At 37.5% G+C, this 15,705-nt stretch overlaps 1 protein-coding gene across 2 annotated transcripts; it reads left to right on the top strand.

The window, feature by feature from the left end:
• Window positions 1-240: 240 nt before the first annotated feature.
• Window positions 241-14,462, top strand: ankrd13a (ankyrin repeat domain 13A). Of its 2 annotated transcripts, none has more exons than XM_084413038.1 (15): window positions 241-966; window positions 2,274-2,409; window positions 2,748-2,872; window positions 5,693-5,738; window positions 5,853-5,996; window positions 6,205-6,394; window positions 6,997-7,063; window positions 7,255-7,336; window positions 7,995-8,056; window positions 8,792-8,922; window positions 9,792-9,949; window positions 10,352-10,492; window positions 10,970-11,157; window positions 11,244-11,305; window positions 12,524-14,462. In XM_084413038.1, exons 1-15 carry the CDS (start codon window positions 859-861, stop codon window positions 12,723-12,725), a joined length of 1,842 nt encoding a protein of 613 aa, XP_084269164.1. In that variant the 5' UTR covers window positions 241-858; the 3' UTR covers window positions 12,726-14,462. The 2 variants fall into 2 exon arrangements, with proteins under 2 accessions (XP_084269164.1, XP_084269165.1); XM_084413039.1 differs by having other exon boundaries at window positions 587-966; window positions 10,982-11,157.
• The last annotated feature ends 1,243 nt before the right edge of the window (window positions 14,463-15,705 follow it).

The raw sequence follows: 15,705 nt of genomic DNA, 5'->3' as shown, positions 1-15,705 counted from the left end.
AGACGATTATATTGAATAAGTAAGTCTGAAAATAAATAAATCCTCTTTATGTTTGGAATATATCTACAAACACAAATGAGCCAAACAGTGTCGGAAAATGAAATGCAAGGCATCTAGGACGCGATCTTCATAACATACTGCGTTCGTTCCCGCGCATGCGCAGGAGCGGTTCCAGTCGCGAGCCGCTCCTGATGAGCTAAAGATCATTTAAAACTCAGAGGCGGCGTCGCGCTTACCCTCACAGGCGACCGAATTTCAGGCAGTGCCAGTGAGATTAATTATTACGATTATTTACTGATGTTTCTTTTGAAAACATTTTGTTTTACCTTAGTTAATCGAACTAAGATTACGCAAAATTCACTCGCTGATTTAACAGAATTTAGCCATATTTTATAACACGACCACCCCTCCTTCATATGGAATGGTTTAGTCTGGCGTTGGGCTTGTCAATTTTATTTAGAAAAAATAATAATTTATCCTTTACGATTTTGTGAGAGAGTATATATAGCTAATTAGGCTCTTATAGACCGTTTTATGTTGAGAACATTATTTATAAATACAACTAAATGCAAAAAGGTTTGGGGGAACAGTTTTTCAAATGACTGGATACACCCCTACCCAAATAGTTTCAACCTGCCACTTCCTTGTTTTTCAAAAGTTTATTTTGAAAAAAGTTGGTTGCGTTTTCGGCGTCTCCTTTGCTTAGGCGTCTTTATCTGTTTAATAGCCAGAGTCTCTGTCTATTTATCATAAATGGATTAAACGCATGAAGAGATTTGATGGTTCATGACAGTAGCTAGCTCGAAGGCTGGCTCTTGATTTCGGAGGCTGAGACACGGAGAGTTTGTTCGAGCCAGAATGTTATCCGCCACCGCTGCCAGCGTCGAGGATTTCAGCCTCAGGTTTCCACTGCATATCCTGGTGTGGGAGAATGATTACAGGAAGCTGGAAAAAGAGCTACAGACGGTATGTGTGAGATATCCGTAAATGCTGCTGATGTCTGTACACTCTATGAAGCTAATGGTCAAATGAATCAATGATTTGACCGCTGAGAGATTTCTTCCTCCTGTGGATGTCATGACATACTTGTCATGTATTTAATAATCGAATGAAATTGGACTTGGTGCATTATTGGATCTTACTGCAAAATGCTTCATCAGCTTGCAATCCACTTGTTAGCCACAGCCCTGCTGTTTTGCATTGCACTGGTGAGCTCATCTTAACAGTAGAGATTCATTTTACTGCACCATGCTATAGTTGTGCTTTTTAAATTGAGTTCCGTGGAAAACTTTAGAGAAATTCAATGTGAAAATAAGATTAAACATTTAATAATAAATAATAACTCTTAACAGTACTGCAGTTGGTAGAAAAAAACGTAAACAAAACTAAATAATATTTTACACATATTTAAAACATACATTTTTCACAGTATAAATGGGGTCTTTATACATTTAAATACATAGATGCCTTTTAAATTTTAGGTTGGGTGGTCCCTCACGTGAGAATGATCATATTTGTGGGGAAAATAATTATTTGATCCCCTGCTGATTTTGTGCATTTGCCCACTTACAAAGAAATGAAGGGTCTATCATTTTTATTGTAGGTTTATTTTAACAGATAGAGACAGAATATCAACCAAAAAATCCAGAAAAACACATTATATAAAGGTTGTAATTAAATTGATTAGCATTTTATTGAGTGAAATAAGTATTTTGTCCCCTACCAACCAGCAAGAATTCTGTTATGTGCCCATGTGGAACACAGATTAGCCCTATCACAGTGTCACTTTAAGAAAGTACCCCTAATGTCCTAATGTCAGGATCAGGACCAGTCCACAGAATCTGTATCTTCAATTCCAACCTCTCCTCCACCACCAAGGCAAGACCAAAGAGCTGTCAAACATCAGGGACCAGATTGTAGACCTTTATATAATGTGTTTTTTATAGATTTTTTGTTTGATATTCTGTCTCTATCCGTTAAAATGAACTTACCATAAAAATTATAGACCCTTCATTTCTTTCTTAAAAATCAGCAGGGGATCAAATAATTATTTTCCCCACTGTATGTGGCATCTAAAAGATTAAAAACCCCATGCTGTAGATGACAGATAAATCCGACATCACAACATCGTTTCACAGGAAGTGGGTCTAATATTCTGGTTAATTACAGTTGCATTCTCCCTACCCACAAGCCATGCAGCAATGCTTATGATTTTTGCCCTTTTTCAGTTTCCTCCATAAGATATGAACCGTCTGTGTTTACACTCCTTTCAGAGTTACATTGAAGAGGTGGATCCCCGGGGCCGGACCCCTCTGCACCTGGCCGTCTCACTTGGGCACTTGGAGTCCGTGAGAGTGCTGCTCAGACACGGCGCGGATGTTTCCAAAGAAAACGCCAAACATTGGACAGGTGGGTTTGAAGACATAGCAGTCTTCAAAGAAAAACAGCATTGGCTCTCACCAGAATGCCATTAGAACTATTACCACCACCACTTCCTCGGCTTGTGTCATCAGTGGTTTTTCCAGCCAGTGAAAGTGTTTAGCACCTCTGTTTCAGCTTTTCCGAGATGCAGCAAGCATTAGATATACTCTAATAATCACCTCCTTACTGGTCATTAGTCATTTTTGTCATATGTGATTTATAGTGCACTGTGTATAGTAGTGCTAGACTAGTATGTTTACCTTTCCATTACAAGTCTATATCCTTGGGTAAGCATAAATAGGTCATATATCTTGTTTTCTGTACAGTGCTGCAGGAAGCGGTTAGCACAGGAGATCCTGAGATGGTGCAGCTGGTGCTCCAGCGGCGAGATTATGTGAAAGCCTCCACTGCGCTAGGTGGCGTTCCAGAGCTACTGTGCAAGATCCGAGAGGTGCGTCTGTCATTTGATCCTGTTTATTATTTTTGTGAATTTAATGAATTAGAAAGCGATGCATAAGGATGTAGTGTAACGCCGAATTTAAATTTTTTTTCCGAAGTGTTAACAACTTAGTGTTAACGGTCATGGTGCAAAGGACCCTAGGTTGATTTTACTCCGAACCATCATGCAGGGCTCGAGACTAACGGCGTCCTATCGTCCTGGGGACGACAGAAAATGTGTTTAGGACGAACAGAAATATTCTCCAGGACGCAAGACATTTTTGTATGTGTTCTCATTTATTACTATTAGGGTAATCTTGCTTAGAAAATGTCAAAACTAACCGACCAAGCGCTGACTACAACGGAGCGCGTCTTCTCATGCTGTTACTATAGTTACTATCACTGGCCGGCTACTCACCCGGAGACTTGTTTCGCGGTACATCTATCACATGGCTTATTTTCACAGACGAAAATGAGACGATAACTAAATAAAAACTAGTTTTGAATGACAAAAACCATGACGAAAATCTATTGACATTTTCGTCAACGAATAAAAACTAGACAAAAATGTTCGATAGTGACGATTTGGGAAGCGATCCAGTCAGAACTGATGTCCTGCGTTTGTGGTAGATTTTGTACTGCATTTGTACTGTAACGTGCTGATCTACCCAGCGGCACACGGGTTGACATGCGCTGCATGTCTCATAAAACGTTAAAAACGCCTGGGAGAATGAGTAGAGCAGACATATAGATCTGAATAAGAGTGACGATGCCCAAAAAGAGCTCTATTCGGTACGGTTTTCTGTGCGCAAACACCCGACCGAAGCGTGCCGCCATGCACATAGACACCTATACAGCGCGTGAGTACTGAATTGAGCTCTCTTTCGTGTCTGAATGGACAAATACACACAACATTATGTCGAAATGTCCGTTTTGGAGAGTATTCACGTAAACTATGTTGGTTATGTCTTAAACAGTTTTGAGTGTATCGGATGTGTATCGGATGTGCATCAGCGCACGTCACTGGACATGATCCGATGTCTTAAAGTGACAGTGGGTAATAAACCTAATGCGGTCTGTGTATTGATCAAGCAACAAAAGAAAAAGAGAAAAGCATTCACTGCTCGTTAATAGCTTTAATAATAATTCATTATATTTAATTCATACAAATAAATATGTCTGCTGCTTGAAAGAATAAAGAATGATGATATTTTTGAGATATGTTGTCACCAGTATTTATTTGTTATTTTTTAATCCAACCAACTCCAAAACGTTTTGAGCTGTATGTATTTTTATCTTAAGTTTCGTATATGTAAAGAAAAAAAAAAAAAATTCTGCATGAATACAAAAAAGCATACACTCCTGTTATTTTTTATTAAATCAGTTTTTTACCTGTTTACAGATAATTACTTTGAATGGAGCTAAATAAATATAATACTATATATCATAAACATTTTAATGGTGTTTTTGTTATGTGACTAACAACTATAGATGATAATAACAAAGTACAGAAACAACATGTTTATTTTGGGACGGTTGACATTCACTTTAGGACGGTTCAAATAGTTTTTCAGGACGGTTCCAGGACGGAGGTGAAAAAAGTTAGTCTGGAGCCCTGCCATCCCTTTAATATAAGCGGTCAAGTTTTATCAATTGAATGCAATTTCCTAAAACAAATCTTTGGCTCGAGGTCATGGTGCAAAGGACCCTAGGTTGATTTTACTCCGAACCATCCCTTTAATATAAGCGGTCAAGTTTTATCAATTGAATGCAATTTCCTAAAACAAATCTTACTGACTCTGACCCCAAGTTTTTGAATGGTAGTGTGTAAATGATATTATGCTTTTGCCTTTGATTTAGCTACATGGCCATTACAAAACCCTTTCTGTGTGTTAACATCAAAGGCATATTGTTTTATTCTTTCAGCAATCAGACTTTTTTCATTTGGCACAGGCAAGCTCAAATATTGTAGCTTTTGCTTTCACTTTTCACTGTGCACTGCATATGCTTTCTTGCTACCGAACAACCTCATAAAATTCCCCTTCTGTGGTGCTATTTGCAACACTTTTTATATGGCAGTGACACATGACGCTTGTGTTAAAGCCAGCCGCGGCTCGTCTGTAAGGACATAGAAACTGACTCAATAATAAATTGTAAATGTGTTTAGCATTCTGCATTATCTGCAACAAATATTTTTGGGATTTTCTGGACTATTTTTCGTCATAAAGTGAGCAGGATGTATTAAATTTGAACGTATAGCTTCAGCAGTAACGTATTATGATACTAAGCTGGGCAGAGAGTGCCTGACCTCTGCACAGCTCTACAGCGCCCCACAATTCTCCAATGTTCGTCCTATGTGGAGTAGCATGTCAAATTAATGAAAGTATAAATCCTTTAGTTTAAACATGCTCATATAAATAGCCTTTATATAGTTCTGCTGTGTTTGTTTAAGGTTTGTTCTGAGAATAGACATGACTTTGTTTTCCTCACCGGAATTCCTTCACTTGAAATATTCTAAAACAACATTCCGAGGCAATAAATAATACGTTAAGTCAATACTAAGATAGCATTCTATACGTGTGTCATGTGTACTTAAAGCTTGTCAATCAACATTAGAACTCCACCATAAAGGCTGAATAACGCCTCTGCCAAGAGTGTTATGCATGTGTTCAGCAATGAGAATATAAATCTTACAAAATGTCTATCATAAACTAGAGCTAAGACCCAGAATCCTCCCTACCTAAATTTAGTCCTAAATTTAGTAAATTTAAAAAAGCCCTGATGCAAGTCATGTGAAAGGGCCTGAAGTGTAATGAACCTCTTTTTATCCCAGTCTCCAGATTTCTACATGGAGATGAAGTGGGAGTTTACTAGCTGGAGTAAGTGCTCTTTTCTATTTTTTTATTTTTTTATTTTTCTCCTCTCATGAATCCTTATGACTTTTTTTCTAGGACGTTGAATGATCCTCATCTTGTGCTTCTTTCTCACTCCAGTTCCTCTGGTATCCCGCGTGTGTCCCAGCGACGTGTGCAGAATCTGGAAGAGTGGGGCCTGTCTGAGAGTGGACACCACCCTGCTGGGCTTTGACAACATGACCTGGATCAGAGGAAGAAGAAGCTATATCTTCAGAGAAGAGAGTTAGTTATTCTCTCTGACTGTCTAGTCTAGTTCACCCATCTGTAGTTTACACATTCATTTGGTGGTGGGGCTCTAGCAAATGTGCTGTGAATTCTTCTGAAGCCTACACGAAGTTCACATTTGTATGTTCACCAGTGCACTTTGCATGAGGATGAATAATATGCCTGATGTTTATTTGTGATTGATCAGTAACGTGTGTTCTCACAGACAACTGCACTGAGCTGATGGAAGTTAATCACGAGGACGAGGTGGTGGACACCGAGCGCTTTGATCTCTCCCGCGAGATCGAGGATGTCACTCTGGACTCCATGCAGCCCGCTGAACAGGAAGTTGCCAAGAGGCTGACAACACCTATTGTTAACACATATCTGGACACAAGGGACATTGCATTTGAGAGGTATGGCCACGTATATACTATTTACTGTTCAAAAGATTAGGGTTAGTTAGACTTTTTAATGTTTTTGAAAGAAGTCTCTTCTGCTCACCAAGGCTGCATTTATTTGAAAACAGTAAAAAACTTAATATTATTACATTGTAAAATAACTGCTCTCTATTTTTTATGTAGCTGTTTTCTACTTTCCTGTGACGGCAAAGCTGAATACTCAAGTCTTTAGTGTCACATGATCCTTCAGAAATCAATCTAATATGCTGATTTAGTGCTCAGGAAACATTTCTTATTAATATCAATGTTGAAAACAGTCGTGCTGCTTAATATTTTTGTGGAACCCCTGGTTCATGTTTTTCAAGATTATTTGATGAATCAGATGTTCAGAAGAACATATTTGAAATATAATTTTCTTTTAACATTGTTAGTGTCTTTCATTCAGTAAAAATCTTACCGACCCCAAACTTTTGAACAATAGTGTATATGAAAATATATGGATTGAATATTTTTGAACATTGAATCAAACTGACTTAATTGAAATCGAACTCTTAACACCATTTTTGTTGCTGAAGTTTAAATCAGAGATGCTATTAAAACATTCATTCTGTGCTCAGGTCTAAATCCGGTATCTGGGGTTGGAGGTCAGACAGAACAGAAGTAGTAAATGGATTTGAAGCCAAGGTGAGCCATCATCCAGCTGTTTTTGAACTATAATACCATTAAGAATCATTGGAAGGAGAAAATTTACTCCTTTTAGAATTACAGATACTCCAAAGTGTTAATCTTCAGAAACATCAGACTCTCTTTTTAGAGTAGTGAGTTTAAGAATAAGGCAGTCTTTGTCCTGTGGGTGATGATGCTGCTTTTGGCAGGTTTTTTCAGTGAACAATGTGAACGTTGTGATTCGCACCAGGACGGAGCACCTCACAGACGAGGAGAAGGCCAGGATAAAAAGTAATTAACCCACTTTAAGATTTACACTATTTATATCATACCCCTTTTCCACCAAAATGGTGTTGATGCTCGACCGGGAAACTGCTAATCTCTCTCAAAACCGACCTATGTTTCCACTTACTTGAGGGATGAACTGTGACTTAATTGATGTTATTACAGTACATAACCAGCACACAAACAATCTAGCACACCACAGTCTTTGTTTAACCAGTGTAACGTAAAGTATTTTGATTCAGCGTGTTTATGCAATCACAAGCTGCTTTTGATGGAATGGGCTGAAGTTTTAACAATCAATTTACACATATTGAATAGATAGACAGAGAAAATTAAGTGGAGCAGCTGTGCGGAGTGACAAACATATTAACAAAATGTCTGTCATTTGAACATGCGACTATGACCGCATTTGTGTTTCCGCTGTAAACAGATTTGAGGAGCAGTCTAATGTGATGTAGTCCCCTGGCCTCTGACATTATCAGTTTCAGGTTGTAGGGATCAGTTTGAAGCCCGTAATTGCTTTTCCGCCAATGAAAGCACATGGAATTGTTCCACATTGGGATCCAGCACCCTGTCGGTGGTAAAGAGTCAATAGGCTGTTCCCTGCAGTTCTCTGTTATGTTAACTGATTAATATCAATTTCTGATGCTTTTGATCTCTACAGGTGAAAGGAATGTTCTGGAATCTTTGCTCGGCACCGTAGAACAACAGATCGGTGCTCAAGGGGTAAGACGAGCACACGAAACAGACATTTTGAATTTATTTTCTTCTTAACTGTTTGGACAAAAAAATGTATGTCTGTCATTAAATTGGATGCAAAATATCAAACCAAGCGTCATTTTCTCAGAAATAACTTAATTCTAAGACATTTTTAGAAATGAGTTTTAACCAACAGGTCTCAAGGTGATTTTTAGTGGGTCTATGAATCCTTTCTTCTCTAGTTCATCACATTAACTATGAACATGTTACAAATACTTTGTGTATATTTTGAATAGTAGGCTATCTATTGATTTGTAATGTGAAACCTAACAAACTTCCTTTTGTGGATTGTTATGCTTAATGTGTGCTTGTGCCATCTTTCTTTTAAAAAATATATCTTGGTTTGATGCTTTATCTAATTCAGTGACATTCATATTTCCATGTGGCTTAAAGTCAACATGAAACAGAAGGTCCGATAGTCTTTTCTTCCCTTTTGTGATGTATGTCCGAGTAAACAACATGGTTACGACGAAATGTAGAGCGAGACTTGATTTTGTCAATCGGAAATTGATTGGATGGTTGTGGTTTGCTATTGCTAAGATCTCATGTGAGTGACAGGTTGAAAACATTGATAATAAATACTGCAATATTGTCAGTTTTGATTTCATGGTGACTTTAAGTGTCTCCCAGTGTTTTTTGCGACCACTGTATTTTACAAAGCTGGAAGGATTCTGTATTTTATGTTTCCATGTATGATTACAGGACATGACTATGGAGTTTGCCACTGCCACAAACCCCACAGCTATTACTCCAGAGGAGTACTTTAACCCCAACTTCGACCTGCAGGGTAGAGATATTGGTCGACCCTTTGAGCTCACCATCAGAACACAGAAGTAAGACAGGACATTCACTCAACCTCAAAAAAAAAAAAAAATTCAAATAAATAAAATGTGTGTGTATGTAAATGTATATACATACATATACACTGCCCAGCCAAATATAAGGTTGCGGTTTGGAGTTAAATAGGCAAATGCTTAAGAGTCAATGATTGGATTGTTATTTCAGTGATTATTATGATTCTAGCATATTTTATGTTTGGCAACAGTTCTTCTGACCCTAATTGATGGAGCGTGTAGCTTTTCATTTCTTAAACAAGACATTTTCACACATGAATTGGCACCAATCCAGACCTTAATTTCATTGAAAGTCTTTGGGATGTTCTGGAGGAGTCTTTACAGAGTGCTGGACTCTTGCATTGTCAATACAAGATCTTGACCAAAATTCGATGTACCTCTTTAAGAAATGAAAAGCTACTGTTGCCAAACATAAAACATGCTAGAATCATAATAATCACTGAAATAACGATCCAGGTGCATCTATTTTTGGTCAAGATCTTGTAATGACAATGCAAGAGTCCAGCACTCTGTACACTCCATCAAACTGGGTTAGAAGAACTGTTACCAAACATATAACATGCTGGAAACATGGTAATCACTGCAATTGTGATCCAGTTATTGACTCTTAAGCAAATTTATTTATTTAGCACGTATGCTGACACACAAAATAAATAAATTATATATGCACACTCTGCTGTATAATTTATTTTAGAAAAAGTCTGTAATGCTCACCAAGGCTGCATTTATTTGATGAAAAAGTTACATTGTGAAATTACAATCTTGCTGACCTCAATCTTTTGAGTTTGTGTGTGTGTGTGTGTTGAAGAATTGAAGCAATGGTTTGAGCTTTTGTAACCCCTTCTCAGGTTTAAAGGCACCCTGTGGATGAGCGAGGAGCATCCTCTGTCTCTGGTGGAGCAGGTGACTCCCATCATTGACCTGATGGCTCGCACCAGCACTCACTTTGCCCGACTCAAGGACTTCATCAACCTCAGGTTTCCCCCTGGCTTTCCTGTGAAGATCGGTGAGTGGAAGAATGAAAAAGAGGAACAAAGCCCTACTCCTCAGTTTTGAAATTAAACCCTGTCCAGCATAAAATTTGCATTTGTAATGTTATGCTTCAGCTTGAATATTAACTTACCTAACCTGCAACAAAACTGCAAGTACACTTAAAAAAAGTCAACTAAACGTTTGCAAATTATGTATGGAAGATGGTTTAGTATTAACTAATCTAACTGTTTTTCAAGACTGCTTTAACGGTTCAAGCCTGAACATAGGTGTTGTCTTTAAAGAAAACTTTGTAAAACATTTCTGCCTAAATTTTGGTAGTCAGACAGAGAATACAGATATCAATTCTGTATATTGCTTGTGTGAATGGCTTCAATATAACTAGATCATGGGTTCTATTTCTGTTGTGTTCCTACAGAAATCCCACTGTTCCATGTGTTGAATGCCCGCATCACATTTGGAAACGTCAACAAGTGCAGTACAGATGAGCCTCTGGACACCAACCAATCAGCTTCTACACCCACACCTACAGAAGAGAAGTGTGACAACCAGGCTTCAGGTTTGGAAATAGATAGATTTATTCCTCGTCTGTTTGAATAACTTTTAAAGGGATAGTTCAACCAAACATTCTGTCATCATTTACTCACCCTCAAGTTGTTCCAAACCTATATGAATTTATTTCTTCTGCTGAACACAAAAGAAGATATTTTAAAGAATATGTTTAACCTAACAGTTGATGGGCCCCATTGACTATGAAAAAATGACTATGGAAGTCAATGGGGTACATCAACTGTTTGGTCACTGACATTCTTATCATCTTTTGTGTTCAACAAAAGAACGCAATTCATTCGGGTTTGGAAGAACTTGAGGGTGAGTAAATGATGATGGAATTAAAAAATTTGGGGTGAACTATCCCTTAACTGTACCAATCACAAACCATCTCAAGCACTTCACCTTATATTAAGAATGAGTTATCTGGATTGATCCAGCAGGGAAATGTTCTAACATGTTGTATTTTTCACTAAATGTTGTTTAGTTGCTCTTGCAGAACCTGCTCAATTCGAGGTGTGTCCGTCTGTGTTCATGGCACCTTCACACTATCACCACCGAGGAGGCTACCGCCACACCAACACACGCCATTACAACCCAGTGCACCATGATGAAGAGCTGCTCCAGTACGCCATTCACCAGAGCCTGCTTGAGTCCAGTGCACTTAATTCACAGGTCTGGAAGCTTCCTGTGACTGTATTTTGTGCAATTCTTGATGTTGTCTGTCTCTAATATGCAGTCTGGTGGGTCTTTTTTTGTAGGAAACTTTGAGTGATTCTGATGGACAGGCGACACAATCCATGATGAACCGATTGAGTGATGGGTAATTTCTACATTATATGTCCCAGTCTTTTGTTCTGGGGCAAATACAGTTACACATTCTGGGGTGCATTTCCCAAAAGCATCGTTAGTCAACTATGGTCGTTACCAGCATAGTTCAGCGAGTCCGTGTTTCTCGAAACCATAGTTCCAACGAACATTCGCAAACAGCATTGCAAAGTTGTGTGGCTGGAACGACAGCTCTCGACCTGAGGTTAGAAGCATAGTTTCTTGTTTGCATGACATGTGGACTCAATAAATACTTATCTTGAGCAAAATAAGCAAGCTAACATTCAGTACAATCTATTATTCTTTTATTTAGAATACATACAAATGTAATTTAGCCTACGTCTTTTAGTTTGTCAAGAGATTTAAAGCACCGTTTTTGAAGAGTGCGTATGCGCACTAGTACTTAAGAACGAGCCTATGATTGAATCTGGAAATAAAGCAAAATAACTGAGAAATATGAGAAATAGTCCTCAGGTGTCATGTCTGTAATTTATAGCAAAATATCTAGCATTAATTCGATTAAAAGTAATTCAACTCCAACACCTGCGTGACATCATAAACCAACGTGGTTGAACGACCAATTTTCTACAATACGGTTTCAGGAAACAGTCTTGAGTCGTGACTACCTAGTTGATTTCTTCAACGATGCTTTGTACTATGCCAGTCAAGCAGCGAGTTACGTCGTTGTACGGGAAACGCACCCCTGATCAAGAGTTTTGAGGTTGGTGGTTTTTTTTAAGAAATACGTAAATCAATACTTTTATGATGTTACAAATATTTTCTATCTAAAAAAAAATAATTCTGACATCCTGAAACATGTCACACTTTCCACAAAAACATTAAGCGGCACAACTGTTTTCAACATTGATAATAAGTAATGTTTCTTGAGCACCAAATCATCATATTAGAATGCTTTCTAAATGATCATGTGACTCTGAAGACTGGAGTAATGATGCTGAAAACTCAGCTTTGCCATCACAGGAATAAATTGCATTTTAAAATATATTAAAGTAGAAAACAGTTATTTTAAATTGTAATAATATTTCACAATATAGCTGTTTAACTGTAAAGAATCTCTTTGACCCCCAGCCTTTTGATCGGTAGTCTAGTTAGCAGAAGAAAAGTATAGGTAGGGTGATTTTTCTAAATGCTCTGTTCATTCCTGTGTACATTTTCTTAATTTGTGTTGTTATGTTCTGTTACATAACCACAGGTCTGAGTCTGAGGGAGTTTTAGTAGACCTCAGTGACACCACAACCTCCAGCTCCGTCTCCGTCTCCACCTCCAGCCCCGACACTGACCTGCGATTGGCCATGGAGCTTTCGGCCCGGGCACAGGAGGAGGAAGAAAGGAGAAGGAAAGAAGAAGAAGAGGAATTAGAGAGGATTTTACAACTCTCCTTAATGGAAAAGTGACGGAGTAAGATGAGGGAAGGAAAGACAAAGGGAGTTCCTGTTATTGCCATAACCATTAAAACCTTTTTATTTATACCTTTCTTCAGATTCACGCAGCTCTCTGTTGCCACTGACAAACGACTACACTTAGTTATTCAGTTCGGAGCCGACATCTGTAAGGTTCTGCTTCCTTATCCAAAAAATAAGCAATTTGTCTTCATGCTTTCCGCTTTCTTTCCCTCGTTTAAAGAGGTGATCACGCATGTATTTTATAAGAAAATCAGTGCTGCTTTTTTAATATTATGTGGTAGAAAGGTTGTGATGTCCTTGACAGTCCAAACATGAACCTATGTGAGTTTGTACATCTTGACAGTAATGACTAGATACATTTTGTGTTTGTTTTGATAGAAAGGAAGGTTTTTTTGCATTAACATTAGCTTTAGGTTTATATTAATACTATATCTCAGGGTTAAACTGATCACCAGTCATTGGTTCCTTTAAAACCATTTTAGACACAGCCAAGGAAAGTGAAAGAAATGAATGTTTTACACAAAGCAGTAGGACAGTACCATTCTTAACCTCCCCCCCCCCTGTGTGCTTTTGTCATTAGACCACTTCTGACTGAAGCATCTGTACTGTAAAGGCAATAAATCCACACCACTGTGCCTCGCTGGAGTAAGAGGCACTCATACAGACCGGAATATTCCCGAAAGGGGCTGTCCGATGTAAGCCAATACGCCTCAAGCTTTTAGTCTGCCTAATTTGTAAAACGATACAATAAAACCGCTTGGATCGCCAAAAGTATGTTGTAATGCAAAGCATGGATGTGGCAGTCCTGGGTCACTTTTTCTGGCACCAACCAAACCTCATGCTACACTAAAGGACTAGGGGAATGTGTGACGAGAAAACCAGCTGATTTTGTTTTCGGAAGGTGACGTGGAAATGTGTGCGGTCGGACAGCATTGTTAGCTGACTGAGGTTCTGAGAAATGTGATGATTGATAAACGCGGAAGAACCTGCCCTGCTCTGTTTGGGAATCTTTAGGGGATCTCATGCTGTTCCTTCCTCTTGTAGCTGACAGTGCTATTTATTTTGTTGCAATTTTTTTTTTTTTTTTTTTGATGTCTTTATTCTTTTGTTGACTCCTTCCTGTAAGTGTTTTTAAAGCCTTGTGAGGCTCAAAGGACATTGACTTACAGCTTGCAGTATCTCTCTCACTACTTTTTGTATGAACCAGTGTGCTTGAACTGATTTTAACTATATCTGTCACCTCATAATTTTTTTTACATTTATATTGCTTTATTCTTCCTGTAGCAAACAACGATCTGAGGCCACAATCTCTCATTTATAATAGGGGTGTTGTAATAACAAGACATTGATTTTTAGTTTCCTGATTATATTCTTATTCTGAATTAATAACAGCCTAAAATAAATCAAATGTTCTGGCAACGATTATCCACACATCGTTATTCCTCGACAGAATATATTTTTCACTCTTTATTTAAAACCTAATTTAACTTTTGGTATTTGGGTATAAGTCTTATCTAACTAATTGCCAAAATGTTCAATGGTCTTTACCGGATCAGGGTTAGTGTTGGTTTGATTCTCGGTTAATTGTCATTGCTGCAAAATGCAAGTTTAAAGTATCCTGTTTGAGCATGTTGAAGAAATCCTGAAGGCATTTGTAAACTGTGATGTATGTTTGACACACACAAAAAAAATTGTTTTTACTTTAATAAAAGCACTTTATTGACTTTATGGCGCTTCATTAACTATGACAGCTGCATAGACATGGAAAATCAAATAATAAAGGCATAAAAGCTATTAAGTTGATCAGATCCATTTTAAGTGTTTTTTTACTTACTAATTTTTTACCAAGTAATTTTTACTTTGGTTATTAGTGAAAAATGTTTGAAACTTTGAACGTATAGTTTTGATCGCAACGTATATTAATGAAATGGTTCTTTTTTATACTTTATATTTAGTTATTGACACGTTTGTCTTAAGATTCATGCTGCTCTGTTTTTTAATACGATCATTTCAAATCTATCAGTTTATTGAACTTTTACTTCAGGAAAATCTATCTCCTGTGCCTCATGAATTTTATTAAACAAACCAACAGATGGCGCTGTTCTGATGTGTAACAAACTGTCCTTTTATTTTATTTTTTGTCTTGAAAAATGTATCCAACACGAATATTCTTAGGGAAAGTTAATGGTATTTCTGGTTCTGTTTTCCTTCCCACATTCAACCAATTAGATATGTGACAATTACAGTAACATTATTCTAAAAAGAGCATTTGAGATCTTACTTGTCGCACAATGAGGTTTGATAGTTTATTAGCCTCATACACGAGGGTAGGGGAGAGCGGGGCACAACCTAACCCCGCGTTAGTTGTAACACACGTTTTAAATATTTTCACATATGGTAGCATGACGAATCTTTGTGTATTTAGTAGTTGCCATATCAACATTATACAGAGAATTCAGAAATCTATTTTAATCTCCAATATACAGTTGATATGGTTATTCAATGCTTCGCTAACTAGCAGAAGACAGTATGGGTGTAAATCCCAGTTGTGCAGGTGAGGCATGTTGTAACACTGCGTTACAATGTGTCCCTATTAGAACTATGCTATTCTATTCTATACTTTTATTAATTCTATTGAGAAAACATAAATAAAAGGTGAATAAAGACTGAGAGAGTCAATGTTCAGAAATTATTAATTATTATTATGTTTTGAACTATGTTGTATACAGAGATGGGCATAAATACATGGAAATGTACTTAAAATACAAATACAAAATACTGTGTGAAAAAACAATGTATTTAAATACAAATACAGTATTTTGTATTTTGAGAATACACAAAATACATGTGAAATTGTCCATCCAGTGCAGGTATAGGTCACAGTGAATGAAGAAACTACATAGGCCTACTGGTTTTTCATTCCTAACCACATCTCTGCCCTTTCTTTCTTTCTTTCTTTCTTTTTGGCAAT

Source organism: Rutilus rutilus, assembly GCF_951802725.1.
Source record: "Rutilus rutilus genome assembly, chromosome: 7".
Classification (NCBI taxonomy): domain Eukaryota; kingdom Metazoa; phylum Chordata; class Actinopteri; order Cypriniformes; family Leuciscidae; genus Rutilus; species Rutilus rutilus.
The sequence above is the reverse complement of the archived record's forward strand: the minus strand, read 5'-3'. Positions and strand labels throughout refer to the sequence as shown.